This window comes from Dendrobium catenatum, unplaced genomic scaffold, assembly GCF_001605985.2.
Source record: "Dendrobium catenatum unplaced genomic scaffold, ASM160598v2 fragScaff_scaffold_1538, whole genome shotgun sequence".
NCBI lineage: Eukaryota > Viridiplantae > Streptophyta > Magnoliopsida > Asparagales > Orchidaceae > Dendrobium > Dendrobium catenatum.
The window spans coordinates 351,743-370,798 of NW_021320000.1; the positions used below are offsets into that span (position 1 = coordinate 351,743).

Sequence of the window (19,056 nt, forward strand, 5' to 3'; positions counted from 1 at the left end):
ATCAAGTAAATTATTGAGAAACTAGTAAATTACAAAACTAGAAAAATAATAAATTTGCATTATTTATTTAAATAGCAGTTGAGGGTTATATATTAAATTTTAAAAACTAAAATTAAGGATTTTCTTATTTATTAATTTTCAAAACTTATTATTGAAAAGAATCCTTTTTATTCACCATTTTTGAAAGAGAAAAAACTTTGGGTTTCGAATTATGACAAAATAATTGATGGAATGTTGGAGTATGACAACGCAGCGAGGTGCCTTTGATACAGTTCAACAGAACGATCTTCACATCCGCTTCTTGTTTCCAGATCATTTAGGCCACCATTTTTTTCCAGTCTCTCTTACAACTCTCAGATCTCCTGAGAACATTTGAAATAACAGATTGTGGATAAGGATAAGTGGCGGCCACCGGTCTCCGCCTCGTCGATCCCTGCTGCTAGCCCTTCGTCTGACCGAGTCTGCAATCTAGCGGCTAAGCTTCTTCTTGTCTTTTAATCTCTTCCATGGCTATAGCTTTGGAGTGGGCTGCGGGGATCGCGCGGTAGCGGTTTCCGGATCATCGCTAGGGTTTTACGCACTGCACTGGCAATGGCGTCGGGTGGTAGTTGGCGAGACTCCTACAGGGGCATGTCCTCTGACAACATCAAGGGTTTGATTCTCGCGCTGTCTTCCAGTTTTTTCATCGGGGCAAGCTTCATCGTTAAGAAAAAGGGATTGAAGAAGGCCAGTGCGACCGGTGTTAGGGCAGGTACTAATTCATTTAGGTTCTTTTGGTGTCGGAATTGTGACAGTGAATTTAACTGCTTCTGGGTTGGATGGAGCTTCGTATTAAGGTTATTTGTTGTCTGCCATTCATTTATTAGAGATCTCATGTTGTATGGGAAAATGATGAATCTGTTTGTAGTACTTTTGAGACATTAATTTGGAAAGAATTGATCTCATCTGACCAAAAGTTTTGAAATTAAGGAAGATAAGTCTTATTTGATGGCAGAGTAATGTTAATGTAGGGAATTATTCCTGAAAATTGTTTGACTACAATTATGCTAGGAATTAAACTGTGCTGGTGTTTTTAAGCTGTGCTAGTTGAATGTCACATAGAAGATTAAATATTCTGCAAGTATTGGAGGCATAATGAATTTGGCCAAGCATTCTTCATAGGAAGATGACACAAAAAATTCTGTATACTTAAATTCCAGGAAAACACTTTATATTAATTGTTTGGAACCAGTTATTACTTTATGAACAAATAGTTCTGACATGGTACTGTCAAATAACTCCTGCAATTTGTATTTGATGTTTCTTGCATCTTTTGGTTTTTTCTATTTCATCTTGCATTTTGCACCACAATCTTTTTTATTTATTGTCAGTATAGAGAAATGATGAAGTATGGGACTAGACATAGGAATACTAACTTTGAAGTTCAAAAGCTTTATCAAACCATGCATCAAATATGGTTAATGAAGTTGGTCCTTGGAAATGCTCATTATTAATGAAATACATTCTCGATTGGATTTGTTTGACATAGTTTTTGAGATCTTATATCATATTCTCCTAGTGGGCATGCCGCTAGCTGATTTTCTAAGATTTGAATGCTTATTAATTTGCAAATTAAAGGAAAAAGTGAAGGATATTAAAAACCTACAGGAGCAATAAATTATTCTTCTTTTAACCAACTGATTCTTTGATATGCTTATGTACCTAATTTACGAACATAAGTTTAATTTAAATTTATGAGTACTTATATGTTTTCATGTACTTTTTGATACTAGAATTCTTCTCTATCAAATTAAAATTTTACCATTTTGGGAGGTGCATATATGTGGCTTTTGCATGTTTAGATTTGTATTAATTTTTTTTTTTCATGTGCATAAAAAGAAATTGAAATGCCTTTTTTTTTAGTTTCATAATTTATATACTTGTACTCAATGATAAAATTACAAATGAATTTATGTGAGTTGGGAAATTCTATTTATTTGCTTGTAAAAGTTGTTTTATGAGTTGGAGTTCTTTCTGCAACATGGAGTTCTGCATCTTATATAATTGCCAAATCTCTCTCATTTATTCCTTTGTTACTGAAAGATAACTATTTCTAAATTCAATGCAGGAGCTGGTGGCTATTCTTACTTGTATGAGCCACTGTGGTGGGCAGGCATGATAGCAAGTGAGACTTCTTATGCATTTATACATGATCGGTGAACTTAGTTTAGCAATTTGCAAACTTTGTCATGGGTAATACTTTTTGATTTTCTGTGTTGTTCAGTTGATGGATGCATTTGTAATGAAAACCTTGCTTGGTTGAATTAAATTCATATATTGAATTTCCTTGCTATTTGTTTTATTGGGTTTGCTCTAATTTTGAGTTTACTTTGCATATTAGGAGCATTAGGACCAGCAAATAAAAAAAAAAAAAAAAACTTTTGTTCCCCTGTTTTCTGCTTAATGTTTTCAAGTTCTGAGACATAGTTAATTATTTGGTTGTTGAAAAAAGAATTTGTACTTTTTGATGACAAAAATATATTTTTTCCTTATAATGTGCTTGATTTATGAACATAAATTGGACCGTAAAGTCTTTAGAAAGGTAGAATGTTTATCAATGCTTAGATTTTAGGGTCCTTACTCAAAATGGGCTGTGGCTGTGTTGATGCAGGCAGCCTCAATTCAAACATTACGATGATTCTGTTTTTGGAGTTGAACTGTGAACTTCCAAATCACAATAGGGGAACCTAATGGTTTCTCTATTCACATCCTCCAGTTTTAGGTTGTTTATTGTGAATCCTATTTATGGATCAATTAACTTTAACCTGATGGAATCATTTCTAGGGATTGCATATCAAAAAAGATTTGGATTTAAGTTTCACATTTTATGTTCGCTTGGGTAAACAAGTTATATACATGAAATATATCTGCTAACTTTATTAAGCTCATTTGCTCAAATATTGCAATAGAAAAAAATGCTGGTCATGAAGGACAAAAATAAATGAAAGAGCCTGGAATTTAGTCCTTTTTTATTTCTTCACTGTCCTACAATTAAAAGAACTTGCTGCCTCTAGTTTGGTTGGCTATTGGTAGAAAATGTGTTCTCCCTCTTTGGTATTATTTCTATATTATGTGTTTTGACTAGTTAAAAGCACTTGCACATTTTTTTTGGCTCTATTATCTTATTTTGAATCGTATGTTTGACTAATTTATGCCTACAATCCAGTGGTTGTGGGGGAAGTGGCTAATTTTGCAGCTTATGCCTTTGCTCCTGCAATTTTGGTGACACCTCTTGGTGCCCTTAGCATAATCATCAGGTACTATCCTAGGGCACCATCTGAACTAACATTGTTGTCACGTATTGATTTAAAAAAATTGTGTTGCACTTGCAGTGCTGTACTTGCTCATATAATCTTACGAGAGAAGCTACATATTTTTGGAATCTTGGGCTGTGTTCTTTGTGTTGTGGGCTCCATCACCATTGTTCTCCATGCTCCTCAGGAGCGTGAAATTAATTCGGTTAAGCAAGTTTGGGATCTTGCTACTGAACCAGGTCTTGTTATTTCTTTTTATGCTGTAGCAGGGGACTACAATCTAGCAGATCTTCATGTATTAAGTTTGCATTAATATCTAGTCTTCCTAATATGAAGTCAATCCTTGTATCGTATTTTGCAGCATTTCTATTCTATTCAGCTGCAGTTATGGTAGCAGTCTTTGTAATTATTGTCCATTTTATACCTCAGTATGGACAGACGCATATCATGGCATATATTGGCGTCTGCTCCCTTGTTGGTTCTCTTTCAGTATGTATTCCTGTGAATTGTTTATTATTTTATACTCATTTTCCAAGTTTGATGTGGATTTGTATTATCTTCATAGGTCATGGGTGTGAAAGCTCTTGGAATAGCTTTGAAGTTGACTTTTTCAGGAATAAATCAGTTAATATATCCACAAACCTGGGCTTTTACAATAATTGTCATTTCATGTGTGGTTACCCAAATGAATTATCTCAACAAGGTAATGCATGTTCATTTTAAAATATATTTGTCTATCATCTACTTATAATCTCATTTTACTTTCAAGTCGGATATGATTTGTCTTTCCAGCTCTCTATCCTCCCGTTGTTGCTTTGGTATATAATAACTTCCAGGTTTTTCTACCATTTTAGACAGAAATGGAATATTGAGATAGATCTAGAAGTTATCATAATTATTATGCTAACCCTCTACTACCATTAATTAATCTCTGTCCATATCTTTTACTCTGCCGAGCTAATATATTATAGGCTATGTGAAATTTTGAATTATAATAATTTTTCCTTTTTTAAAGTAAGCAATGCTCTTGAGAAACATATTCAGCATTCAAACTTGAGGTAAAATCTCATGTGCCACATTAAATCTCCTGAACCATTTGTGACCATACTCTAAAAGCTTGAGGATTATATAATCAGATTTGAAGCGTATATGTTGTCCTTGATTATGCAGTTGTTGTTCTTCATAGGAGGCTTAGTAAAACATGGTAACATGAACTGCAATTTTTTAATAAATATTTCTTAGGCATCAGTCTGTATTTGCTTTTCATTTTCATTACTAAAATTGATTTTTTTTCTATGTATCTCTATATTTTAGATGCTTATGGACCAAAGTTTTCTTGCACTATAGCATTTACAGGATCCTTTATCAGCAGCAACTTCTTATTTTATGAGGACATTTCTAGTTTAACATAGTGCACTAAATAAAAATCACCCTGCTTTCGTCTTTTGTTCACCTTTCTCCTTCCTATTTTCCTTCCTCATTTCTCTATGCTTCTAATTTGGGGATTCGATCAAGAGGGTGATTGGATAGATGATATGCGATCATGGTTTGGGCATTAGATCATTAAGAGATCAAATGGATTAGAGTTGTTGAAGTTTTGATAGTCAGGTTTGTTGATGAAGACTACCATTTATAGTGATTTCCATATTGCTCACTTGGGATTAAAGATCAAGTGAGCATGAGTCCATAAATGAAGATGGGTCATCAATTAAATGCCTGATGATCAGGATCGACAATTAGAAAATCTAGACCACTGGATTAAGATTAAGAGTATATTTGTGTTTAACTAACCCAAGTTACCTTATATGGCAGCCAATCCGTAGATAATTATTTAGAATTTTACTTGAGCAAGGAATTACTTTAAATTTATTTTTCATTCAATTTGTAGGCTGTAATCTGAAAAGGAGAGTGGTTAATTGCAAGGTATGCTGAAGTGGAGGATCAACTCTCCTTCTACCCATGCTTGCTTAACCCAGTGAGGGCTCTCTTATAGCAATAACCCATTTTCCTCAACTGAAATCTTATTCTAAAATCATGTGAGGTAATAAAATTGAGGAAGAAGATTACTAAATGATATTTTAAACAACTTTTTCTTAGATCTGTCAACAAAATAGTCCAGATAAATAGGACCAAAACAACGGGAAAAAAGGAAAGATACATGCTGGAAATACCCAATTTACGAGGGAGATTACAACATTGGTTACCGATTAAATCAGGGAAGAATTTAACAAATAAATACATATCTAGGAAAGATTCAAATAAAAAAAGAGGGAAACAAATAGCAGCAAATAATAGGGGTAATGAAACACTTCCAAATTAGTTCCTTTGAGTCATGGTGGGCACATGGAAAAGAGCTGGACAAATGGAGCAAATTTGTGCCCTCCATACAGAGCATACGAAATGGAGGACAATTGACTATCTGAAGTTGGCTTGATCAGTATTTTGCATTCACACTTTTCAGTTGAAGTTGCATTTATGTTTGTTTTATTTTAGCAAAATTCTTTTGATTTTGTAACTATTTCGATCTATGCTGGCTTTTTTTATCTTTGTTTTTCTTTGCAGCCCTTCAAACTTATTCTTTTACCTTATGCATTGCCTTTTGTGTACTCCATTTTACATGCCATACCAGCATAATATATTCTCTGATGACTGATTCTAGGCTCTCTCGCACTTCCTTTGACAGTCTTTGGTCACTTATGATTACTAAATTTATTGCTCATCCGTGTTTGCATTTTGTTTTCATCTCCCAGCTGCACTTTGTTTGATTTTTTTGATACTTGTTCATTGGTTCCCTCACATATCTTAAAGCACACAAGTTGCATTGCCATTTTTTTTACTTCCATAAGATTTTCTTTCCCCAAACTGCTACTTCATTTGCCTCATGCCAAATATAGTATCTGTATCTTCCTGAATTATTCTCAAGATTTTTTTGGTTAGTAAAGTTAAAAGTTCAAGTTAATCATAAATAAGGAGGGTGTGGGCTCTGAAAATTTGGCCCCGGCCTCCTCCCGCTTGCTTTTCCTTCGGGGAAGTTTTAACGGATTAAGTTCTAGGGTAAATTTTTGAAGGCGATGGGTTTGTAGATAAGACACTACCCAGGGATTTCACCCTCATTTTGCGAGGACTTTATGATTTGAGTTCTGGTTTCCTATAGGCGCAAGTTCCTAAAGTTAATTACCCCTCCCGAACACGAGAGAGAACTTTCGATTAAGGCTAGTTGTGAATCAGATACGTAAAAGTACGTGTTATCTGGCATATAGTAGCAGCATGGGAATGGCATTTGGAAATGTAAAAGTTTTATATTTAAAATCAGAAATTTCACCATCTTGCACTTAAAACAGATGGTGGGGGAATGGATGATGGACCCGATCAAGATCCCATGGTTTTGTCATCCTGGGCCATCGTGGTCCCTGGTCTAATTAGTCAGAGGAGGTAGTCGACCCAATCGACAGAAAGATCCTTGTCAGCAGCCATGGGTTGATTCGTCCAAGAGTACCTTGTAAACCTAGGGTGAATATTTGCCTAAGGGGACAAATTTGAATCCACCTTAGCTAACATAAAGCTTTGTGCCCTATCGATCATATCCTATTGATTCTTATCTCAAGGATTTGATGCCACTAAGGAACGTATTGGCTCTGGCCATAACCAGTATTTCGTGGTGCCTTTTGGCGACAAAACCACTCGGTTCAGAGAGCCCCAGGTCATGACCGTTTATCATGCAGTGCCATTTGACGACAAAATTGCCGGTCAAAGGACACGTACCATGCCCTTATTCACAGGAGATTATTTGAGAATAGATCATAGTGATATTTTTGACTAGGCATTAGCTCCATGTGAGCTGAAGTAAATTTTAATTTGTCCACCTCGGCAAATTATTGCGGAGGGCGGATGAATTCTGCTTTTAAGTATTTTGATGGATAATTTCATTTTAAATATCTTAGACTTGGATGATTTTGAGATTTTTGGACTTTGTAGGCATTTGGGTGGAGTTTGTAAGACATTTTAAAGACATTTGGATGGAGTTTGTAAGACATTTTAAAGACTTTTGGATTATAGTTGGGGAAGTGAGTTGCATTGAGGTGAGTTGCAATAATATCTATTTGTTTTATAAGAACCCACTTCTTGTGAATTTTGTACTTTTGTTTGTTTGTGTTGGAGTGAGTTTTCATTTTTATCCACCCTTACACTAATTTTTTATTATTTTGTCATTACTATAAGCAAAAGCAATGTTTGAACCCATCATGTTATTAATTTTATATTATTCTATTGTTATTAAACTAAAAAGTAAAATGGAATGCGACTTCTTAGCGTAGTTGTTTGTAAGATTGGAACTCATTTATCGCCATTTTAAAGTTAAGCTTCAAGAATGGGGAGTGAGTTTCATCTGGTTTCATCAAAATAAACACTTGAACCCATATTTTGAAGTGAAACCAGCAACCTATGGACACTTGAAGTGAAACAAACTAGGCTTGGTGCTACCCTTAAAGAGCTGAATAAGATAGGAAAGTTTTTTATTGTAAATAATTAAATGATTGATTGGAAATTGTAGTTATTGAAATCAAGGCTTGATGCCATGTAAGAACTTGATCAATATATAGCTACAATGTCATGAGAGTTTAGAGTAATCCCAGTTAATGAAACTATTAATTTGTAATCTTTCATCAGATTAAGATGGCAAATGAAGTCATTTACATCTATGGAAGGATTCTGGATAAAAGCTTTTGATGAAACTGGAGTTGTTTTTTGTAGAGTCACCTGTCCTTTTATACTAATTTGCATGTTTAAATGATCGATTGATTCTAAAAAGAACTTTGGGATTTAATTGGCTTTTCAGTTTTGGGTTAGTTTGATTGCAATGCCTTTCAAAGTGTGGCAGGATGTGGCGGGAGTTATAACCAAGCTGAGTGAAGTATTGCCCTATTCAAGCTAGTTTAATTATTTTGTTATCAAGATCACCAAGCTTGAATGTGAAGCTAGCTTTAATATCTCATTCAAGTTTTTTATTTTCTCTCATTGAACTCTTATCAAGGTACTTGATGAACAAAAGAAAAGTATAAACTCATGAACACAGATACATAAACGTACCAATGCAAAAACTTGTTATCATGTATATCAAGCTTCATAATCTTGTCCAACATTTTCACTTTTCAAAGTAAATAAACATAAAAGAACCTTAGCCAAATGAACTTTGAGCTTTCTGTCGGGTGTAAGGGTTCTCATAACATCCATAGATTTGCCCTGGAAAGATGCTTAGACAAAGTAGTGACTTCGAAAAAGATGTCGTCCTTTTCTATGGTTTCGTAGCAAAACTTATTTGCTTTGAAAAATTTTATGCTAGCTTAAATGTATAGCTGAACATTGGGTTGTTGGCATGATGGATTGGTCTGATGTGCTCGTAGGCATTCTGGGTACTTTTTTATTGGAGGAATGGTTTTTGAATCTGGACTTCAAAAAGGTTATTGCTTAATACATATTGCAAATAAAATCATATTCATATTAGCATTATTTTATCAATTCAAAGATGCACCAAACTTGGCATGGTAGGAAAGAGCAAACTTTGCTCTGTTTGGTTTGTGCTAAACTTAACACATCAATTATGGCGGCCTACGGAAATGCTACTTTGTAGCTTTTGGTTTTTTGCCAGTTAACATCATGATATCATTCATCAATGTTTCTTTATTGGCTTGGGTCGTACTGCCTTCATGGATGTTTCGTTATTGGCTTGGGTCGTACTGGCTTCATGGATTATGTACCCTAACTTTTTATCATTTAAAATAGCATCCTCCTGCTTCCCATATGCTTGATTTCTAGTTGAAGAGGACATGGGTCACATGCATGAACTGTGGCTATCTTGTTTATTATGTCTGCATAGCAGCCAACTAAAACTTTACTAGGGACTAAAGACTTAATCTGCGTGTTTATATTAGGGAGGGACTAAAGACTTGATCTGTGTGTTTATTATTAGGGAGGGTGTGCAGGTAGATAGAAGTGGGTGGTTAGGGTTCTTTATTGTTCCTTTGCGACCTTTGCAAAATGAGAGGAAGAAGTTCATATTGCAATCCGTTAAGCTTGCTAAAAGTGTGAGTGGGCTTAGCTACATTGATTCTTATGCAAATAGTAAGTATAATTAGGATTAGAATTAATCATAAATGCTGCCTTCTTTTTCTTGGTTTATTTGATTGTTTCATCAAGGTTTGAAGTTGTGCAGTTGGGTATTAAGGCATTTTTCATTCGTGAGGCGAGGCGTAAGCCTCTAGGGGTTTTGAGACGGAACCCTTAAAATCTAAAAATTACGAAAAGTCAAAATAAAAGTTAAAAGTGATTTTTATATAATATTTAAATAATATGTTAAAAGATGTCATATTAACTTTCTATTGAACTATGAAGTAATAAATTTATATACATATGAAACAAACAATTGTATAAGATGTAAAGTGTTAAGTGCTAAATTATGTGAAACAGAATTGAAATCCAAATATTGCAGAAACAAAACAACAGAAAATATATGAATTGCATAAATATATCATATAACATCAAGTTCAGTTCTAATTTTTTTCTTTCTCAGTTGTTTACTCATCCATGTTTAATTTCTAATGAAAGCTGAAATAATTAACAACTCAGAAATCATCTGTACTATCATTACTAAGGGAATTTTTGTTTGAGTCATTGTCATAACAAATTGTTCTTTTCCCTGCCTCGTCATGTAGGGTTCAACACCTCAAAATTTTAAGTGGAGATGGTGGTGGCGTGCGGCTTTCTAGTAATCCCTTGCGGCGGCTATGACAGTGATGGCTACGAGGAAGGCGGTGGGCTATAGGTCGAGGCAATTGAGAGGAAGTTGTTGCGGCTTGGGGGTGCAAGAAGACATAATTTTTTTTGGAGCTTTTGTATAGGATTTAGATAAGTTTTAAATAAAAATAAATAAATAGAGTGTGGCGCACAACTCATGCCAGCGAGCCGAGGCGCGCCTCAAGACGGGTCTCATCCAAGATGAGGCGTACGGGTCATAAAAAAAGCTCGAGGCTTACGCCTCAAGACATTTTTTACTGGAATTGCTCTAAGGCGGGCCTCGAGGCAAGCCTCATATTGCACAATTTTAAACAACTTTCATTATGACCCTAGAGTACTTCGGAAATCAGTGAGTATTCATTTTTGAGAAAAAAAAATCCAGGCCATGTGTATTTCTCTGTCCCGTAGAACAAAGCTCGGTGTGTTTTCATAAATATATCTTCACTTTTTTAGTTTTTTGTGATTATGTAATTTTCATTATATGCTCCTAATCACTTGTGCTTTTAAAATGTTTTAGTAAATTCAGAAAGTAAAGTGAAAATAATAGCATCGTTTCCTGCATTTTGATTTATATTCATAATATTGATAAACTTCCGCTGGTTGAAGACCTTTGTTATTAGGGTTTGGGGTGTTGATGGTGACGATAGAGTGGGGTGGAGGCGTGCAGGTATACTAGAGAAGGGCTAATGTTACTTATGGTTTGTGGGACTTTTACAATATGAGAGCTACAACATAATTGTCTTTTCTGATTAGTGTTGCTAGAAATGATAATGGACTTGGCTACATTGAAACATGGGATAGTGGGTAGTCAGAGCTTTTTTTTTCATGGAAAGTGGGGATTGGAAGTTAAACTGGTTCTTTGGTGTTCTTAGCTTGATTTAGTGTTTCAGGATGATGCTATTGTACTTTTGGAATTTAGTGAATATATTCATTTATAAGCTATTCTTATTACATGTTGATTAGTGGACTTAATGAATTTGTTTATTTCGGAACTATTTTTTAGGCCAACTGTGCTCTTGGATCTTTAAGATGATGTGCTAACTTATTTGTGTAAATACACCTTCAAATTTTGTAAGCTTTGGTTACCCATGCTAATACGCTTTTTTTCACTTCACATTACTTCACACTTTTAATATATGCTCTGAAAATATGGTAAAAATAATGCATATTTCCATTGAGCTTAATAAATAAAACAATCATGTAACATTGATGATGTCACCAGCATTTTATGTTGCTTCACATTATTGTTAAAAATTTGCAGGTATTGTAGTTTCTGTATTAATTCATATCATGTTTTTGCTTGTTAATTAGATATTTTGTATTTAGAAGTCCAGTGATCTGACAAATTAAATGCATATGACTTTCAGGCACTTGATACTTTCAATACAGCAGTTGTTTCTCCAATATATTACGTCATGTTTACGACATTAACTATTTTGGCAAGCGTGATAATGTTCAAGGTAATGTTTAAAGTTCTTTTTAACATTGATCTCTCATGTAATGGGATGAAGGCTTATTGTTGTTTTCATTGATTGTTTTCCTTAACTCATATTTTTAGATATGGTGAATGATTGATTGAGTATGCAAATGAGACATCTTTCTTTGGCGTAATGTGTTGACCTATTTCCTACCATTGGATAGGATTGCTTGTATTCCTATCATCTTTCCTATCCTATCCCGCTATTCGCTCAAATATTCCTGCAGTCCATTGTGGCGAGAAGACATTGCCGGCGTAGCTGAAGTTACACCACATTGGATTGACTGCAAACAAAATACAAATTTAGTCCCAGTGATATTTGCTTTTGTCGTTCCATCTCATCCTTAGTTCTATTAAAAATGATAAACTTTGTTCTATTTCTCCATTCTGGGAATCGGTCTACTAACGAATTCTTAGGCCCCAGCTGTCAGCAGCCAGAAAATGTGCGTGCATACGAAATAAATTCCCTCTGATATTGCTATGCAATCCAAAAATGGAACGAAAACCATTGGAAATGCTAGAATTCCCCTGGCTATCTGCAGCTTTTGTAATAGCACCAGCTCTTCCCGAAGGGTTACCTTTAACATAGAATGCAAGGATAGTGTTGTACTGTATTAATGGAGCACCTAGTTTTTCGAAACTTACTAACTGGGGATACATCCAGCTGAATTAGACCTTTAAGTTCATCGTAAGCTTAGCTTGCTTGAATTCTTGAAGGACAAAAATATATCAACACCCTTAAATTGTGCAAGCAATCAGTGTATTTGATGAATGTTTAGAGTTTGACTAAGGTTGCATGTCTAATAAATATATGCGCCATAAAGCTTGTTAACGGAACATAACAGAGTCCGGGTCCAACACATAAACATTAGAGGAGAGTTCTCGTGGCATTGTAAGGACCACAGAATATCTGTTTATATTAACAGTTGATCTTAATGTGCATTGCGAAGGAAGAAGGTAAGAGAAGGCTCGAACTCAAAATTCAAAATTTTGGGATGAGAAAGCATGCTGTGTAGCAGCTTAGTTTTTTTGAAATTTCTAGATGGCAACTTGAAGTTTAGGAGTGAGGGAATATGCAACTATTTTAGAAAAAAATCATTAAAATGGTTCTTCTCTCTTTCAAGTTTATCAATATGCTAAGTGCAATATGATGTGCAGATGCTTTTTCAATTTGAAGTTTGAAGCATTAAAGATGCTTGTGCATCAATTAATTGAAGTGCATATATCATAAAAAGTATTATATAATATTTTATTATTTAGTAATCATCATATAAATCAAATTAAATGATCTATGACATTTAAGTCAAAGTATTAATGAGGACAATTATTATCAATTTGCACACATGCTGTGTGATAATCACATTGTATTAACGCACTACCAAACCTGGCTTCTTTGACTTGGACTTCATCTTAAATAAAATTTAGTAAATGTAATCTTCTAGATCATCAGTTGACACAACCATCATCTCTGAACTAAGACCCGAGGAACAATTGTAAGCCATCCTTGCAAAATTATAATATTTGTTATTTCTTGTAACCTATCAACAATTGTGATTCAAGATATTTGAAGATTTTTTCATATGCAATATCAAGAAAATACCATGTGGAAATCTAAAATCTTTTATACTGCCTTCATATTTGGAGAACTTAAGTGTCATTCACTACAGGAAAATTATCAAATACAGACAGACTTTTCGACGGGCCTGGGAGCGCCAGAAATTCTGGCGGTTAAACCTCGGGATTAACCGTCGCAGTTTGGCCGTCGGAAATTCCGGCAGTTCGAAGACCTCTGGAAAATCCGTCGGTTCTACATAAAGTTAGATACCTTGACCAACGGAATGCCAGCCGGTTTCAAGTTAAATTGTTTCTGGCGGCTGTGGACGCCGGAAATGTTGCCGATATTAGCCATATTTCACCCAACCCATTCTTTCATCCTCATTTTAATGTGCATCCTCCAACAGATGAAGCTGAAGCTTGCTCCGCCCCCATTCGTTGATATGATTAAAGGTTATCAATGAACTTCTATAAGCATAATTCCTTTGTACATAAATTTGTAAGATTGTTGTGAGGGTTCAAATAAGAAAATTATGCTTTTTTTGGCAAAATATCCTAGATGCCTATAATATTTTAGGCTAATTCATAAGTTGGAAAGATGTATATTTTTAATAATAAATTTAATTTTCATAATTTATAATAGTGAATTTTTATATATATTTTTATTTTAGGATTATTAATTCAATATCCACATGATTATTCAAAAAGAGAGATATTGAATGTATAACAGAGGTTTACCGGGAGGAAGAGGATTGACAGATGAATTTATTGAGGGAGTTGAGACTTTCTTTTATGTCGCATGTCAACTATCTGCGTTTAAGTCTGATGGAATGTTTATGATGTCCTACTCGAAGCACAAAAAATAAGCTTTTTATAAGCTCGACGATGTTAAGGTTGATTTATATCATAAGAGATTTATTCCAGGATATTGATTAATGACCTCATATGGCGAGTATGAGCCACATAGAGATACTCATGTCATTCCATCCATAACTTCATGAACAATAGATGAAGATCAAATGAATATACCATATGAAGATCTTTTTTTTTGATGTAGTAGTTTCAAATTTAAGAGAAAACATAGAAGAGCCGCCAAACCCATAAATAATTTTTTTTTGAATTATTACATTCTGATCAAAAACTAATATGCGATGGTTACACAACTCATTTAAAATTATCAGTTGCTGTTAGGATGCTCAGTATTAAAATTGAATATAATATTCCTTAGGGGTGCTTCAATGACTTCATTTATCTTCTCAAGAAAACAAATTCAACGGATAATTTAATCCCCATAGATTTGTATCGAATAAAAAACTTAGTATCTAAGTTGGGTTTCACGCTATTAAAATTGATTGTTGTATAAATGATAGTATGTTATATTAAAAGGATGATGCGATAAAATTTTATTGTCATACCTGCTATGCGCCTTGTTTCAAACCCAACTCAAGAAAACGTTGTCAAAATAAAGATGTTTCATATTCTCGTTTGTTTTATTTACCGATTATTCCAAGACTTCAATGCCTCTACGCATTAATGAGTTCAGAAGCATGTCATATGAGATGACATAAAGAGAAATTAACTCACAGTGATATTCTTTTTCATCCATCAGATACTAAAGTGTGAAAACATTTTGATTGAACACAAGCTTCATTTACTGTTGAGCCACATAATATAAGATTGAGATTATGGACTGATGGTTTCACTCCATATTATCAGACAGCTTTATTATATTCTTATTGTCCAGTCATACTGACATCATATAATCTTCCACCAGAGATATGCATGACTACTCTATACATGTTCTTAACATTTATAATACCAGTACCACATAATTCAAAAGCAAAAAATAATATTTTTATACAATCATTAATTGATGACCTTAAGTTCTTAGTTGGGAAGAAGATGCCCTCCTCACATACAACATCTTCACCCAATAGAATTTTCTCCTTAAAGCTACAATGCTTTGGATTATTGATGATTTCTAGCTTACGAAATATTATCGGGTTGGAGCACAATAGAAAAGTTAGCTTGCCTTTACTTCATGGAGAATATTGTGGGCTCCGAAAATTCGGCCCCGGCCTCCCCGCCGCGCTGATTATATTTGCTTTTTGTTTGGCGAGGGAGTTTTAATGGATTAAGTTCTGGGGTAAATTTTGGAAGGCAGATGAGTTTGTAGATAAGACACTACCCAGAGATTTCACCCTCATTTTGCGAGGACTTTATAATCTGAGTTCTGGTTTCCTATAGGCGCAAGCCCCATAGTTAATTACCCCTCCCAATAACGAGAGAGAACTTTCGATTAAGGCTAGTCATCAATCAGATACGTAGAGAATACATGTTATTTGGCATATAGTAGCAGCATTGGGTTTGGATTTGGGAATTTGGATGTTTGGAAATTTTGATATTTAAAATAGAAATTTCACCATCTTGCACTTAAAGCGGATGGTGGGGAATGGATGGTAGGCTCGATCAAGATCCCATGGTTCCGTCGTCTCGGGCCATCATGGTCCCTGGTTTACTTAGTCAGAGGAGGTAATCGACCCAACCTGGCATAAGGATCCTTGTCGGCAGCCATGGGTTGCTTCGTCCAAGGGGACCTTGTAGACCTGGGTTGAATGTTTGTCTAAGGGGACATTTGAATCCACATCAGCTAACAGAGGGCTTTGTGCCCTATCGATCATATCCTATTGATTCATATCTCAAGGATTTGATGTCATTAAGGAGCGTATTGGCTCTGGCCATAACCGGTATTTCGTGGTGCCAATTGGCGGCGGCAAAACCACTCAGTTCAGAGGGTCCCGGGTCATAACCGTTTACCCTGCGGTGCCATTTGGCAGCAAAATCGTCGGTTAGAGGACACAACACATCCTTACTGGCAGAATATTGTTTGAGAATGGATACTAGTGATATTTTCGACTAGACATTTGGCTCTTTGTGAGCTGAAGTAAATTTTAATTTGTCCACCTCGGCAAACAGCGAAGGGTGGATGGATATTTATTTTAAGTGTTTGATGAATTTTATTTCAATTTTAAATATTTTTTTTGAATTTTGAATGAACTTTTGGGAGGCATTTAAAAATATTTGTGAATCCCTCCGGTTGAGATCATCGTTCAACACGGCCATCATCGGGGTGTTTGGGGTCATTTTCATTAATTGATTGAATCTTGTCGACTCTATTAACTTGCTGATATGGGATCGGGTTTCGTAGGCTTCATGCCTTTGTTTGTGAATTTTCTTTGATAAAGGCTTTGAAGGCCTGATATGAACGTATAAAATAAATCTTTCGGTCAAATTCATGACCGCATATTTATCTGATGCTTCGAACCCTGTCTACTCCTATTTATTTGCCTAGGAGGATCGGGTTTCGTAGGCTTTATACCTTTGTTTAGTGAATTCTTTTGATTTTAAGCTGTATTAAAACAAATACACCTGTCCCCACAACCGTATACTTGTTTGAAGGTTCGAACCCTATCGACTTTTATTGATCCGTATAGAAGGATCAGGTTCGAACTAGAATTCACTTATTGACCCGCACAACATTCCTAGACGTCACGTGTGTACCAATAACACGCTCGTCGGGGCCCATGCGGGTGATTTTTATATACCCCTTTGGTATACCTATGTGTATACAATTTATGGTGCACATGCAGGAGTATTTTATCATATTTTGGTTGTACAGATAATTGTCATTTGAATGCACAACATTTCATTTGAGAGTCTATAGACGCCTTATGTTTGCTAGTACGAGTGTTGCGGATCCGGTGGTGATGGGTTATAGATTATAGACGCCTTCTGTCTACTTGTATAAGTATTGCTGATCTGGTGGTGTTGCATTTTAATGTTGACTCCCCCTTTCTCATTCATCGGGGAGGGTCTTTCTGAACTTTGGAGTCGATGACTGCTGATTTGGAAAGAACTCCTTTTAGGATTTTCAGTGTAGTGGATTTATTATTTTCGGTGTTTGTGGGCACCATAACTATTTTCTTCTTAAGTATAGAACTAAGAAGAGACTTTGGAACACCAGGAAGTTTAGTTCTAATTTGTTCGAATATTTCCTCCCTTCTGCTAGGAGGTCCTTTTCCATACATCAGGTTGCCCTTATACCCGACGTACTTGAAGATCTTGATCACCACTGTCGTAGGTGATATCCGTACTTATGTCCACAGTGGTTCGTTGTGCTTTACGAGATACCCATTGTTGTTATTCACAAGTATTCATTTGCAGGGGACCGTTGTATACACTACGACCTCTTAATAGTATTTGTAGAAGAGCAGTTGTCCCTACACCATATCCACCTTTCACCAATCTCAGGTGGGTTGATGTTTGTTTGTCTGTAGGGGACCAAATCATCCACTATTGATTGACAATGTTGCCATCTCAATCAACAGGCATTTGTAGGGATTGTTGTAGGAGTTCATTACACCTTCATCGTGTCCACCTTTCACCAATCTCAAGTGGGTTGATGTTTGTACTTATTGTAGGAACGGACCATATTTGATACGATCTTTTTAACAATGCTCGCAGGAGAGTCATTTGCACCAGTACCATATCGGCGATTGTACTTACTTGCAAGGACGGATCTTCTACTATTAAGTAGTAATGTTGCCTTCTTCAATCAACAGGCATTGCTGCTTGTGTTGGAGGTTCAAATGGTGCATATGAGAGGGACACCCATGCATTTCATTCTTGCATGTATGATGCACCCGATCTCGTAGAGACTGTTGTAAGAGTCCACAACATTCTTTGTTTGTATGCATTGAGGTCTTGTAGTTGCTTGTACCTCGATGTTGGTCATGAGGATGTTACAACATCTTCCCTACAAGAGCTCGTGGTTATTTGCATTTAATGCATCTTAACCACATTTGTTCACAAGAATCGATGCATTTCACCCGACATTGAGTCGTCGAATTCCTTGTGCTCCTCTTGAGTTCAGACTCCATTCAAGCTCAAGTCTTGGTTCAAGTCCCCTTGCAATCATTTGGGTTCAATTGCATGTTCGCATTTTGTTCAAAGTCTTATGGAGTCTTTATAAGTTCATCTTTATGTTCAAACAATTTGAATTTTGATTCCAGTTTGATTTCATTTTATTTGGATTTAGCCTTTTAAAAAAACATTTAAGTTTTGTTCAGGTCCTCTGCTTGTGTTCAATCAAGTTCAACGGTCCACAAGTCATTGTTCATTTGAGTCCAGGTCCTTGTTCTTTTGAGTTCAAAACAGGTCCGAGTGTAGTAATATTTCACCCGAAATTTCAGCAGCCTCTCGGCGTCTCTCCCGTTTAGAGGAAAACTACGAGAAATTGGGCCTTCCCACCACGCGCAATAAAGACGTGTATGGTAGGTGTCCTCGGACGAGGACACCGCGGCCCTGCTCTTTCCTCCCACCATGTGCAATAAATGCGTGTATGGGGTCTTCGGTACCTGTTACAAGAAAGGAGCAGTGGTTTCCCCGCAGGTACAGAGCCGCGTACGGGTACTTAAGAATTGTATCGGCCACACTAATAAAAGCGTGTACCAGGCTTACCTGGCCTCGTCGTGTGCGTCGCACCGGGTTCCCTCCTACCACGCTTAATAAAGGCGTGCATAGGTGGTTAGCCGGCTCGTCACACACACTGAGGATAGGAATTTGGGGGCCAAAAGGTTGCTCGCCTATCTTGTCGTAGGTGTCGCACCAGGTTTCCTCCTACCACACTCAACAAAGGCGTGCATAGGTGGTCCGCCGGCTCGACATGCTTGTCGAGGTAGGAGGGTAAGGGGTCGCTCGCTAATTATCACCCGAAATTTCTTTGGTCCGCCGGCTCGACATGCTTGTCGCACCAGATTTTATTTTATTTATTTATTTATTTTTTTCTTTAATTATTTATTATTATAATAACTAATTAGAATTAATTATAATTAACTTAAATATTTAATTATCATTAATGTATAACAAATTAATAATTAATTA

The 19,056-nt window shown here is 35.8% G+C and overlaps 1 protein-coding gene across 2 annotated transcripts in view; it reads left to right on the forward strand.

The window, feature by feature from the left end:
• The first annotated feature begins 209 nt into the window (after positions 1–209).
• LOC110102135 (probable magnesium transporter NIPA4) overlaps positions 210–19,056 on the forward strand; it is a 51,187-nt gene continuing 32,340 nt past the window's right edge. The window contains exons 1-7 of one of the 2 annotated variants that reach the window (XM_020830317.2): positions 210–751; positions 2,108–2,164; positions 3,206–3,296; positions 3,372–3,532; positions 3,655–3,782; positions 3,859–3,996; positions 11,450–11,542. In XM_020830317.2, coding sequence (XP_020685976.1) covers positions 592–751; positions 2,108–2,164; positions 3,206–3,296; positions 3,372–3,532; positions 3,655–3,782; positions 3,859–3,996; positions 11,450–11,542 — 828 coding nt within the window. In that variant the 5' untranslated portion in view covers positions 210–591. Of the gene's footprint in view, positions 752–2,107; positions 2,233–3,205; positions 3,297–3,371; positions 3,533–3,654; positions 3,783–3,858; positions 3,997–11,449; positions 11,543–19,056 lie in introns of those variants that run through there. The other variant, XM_028700488.1, reaches the window with a different exon arrangement.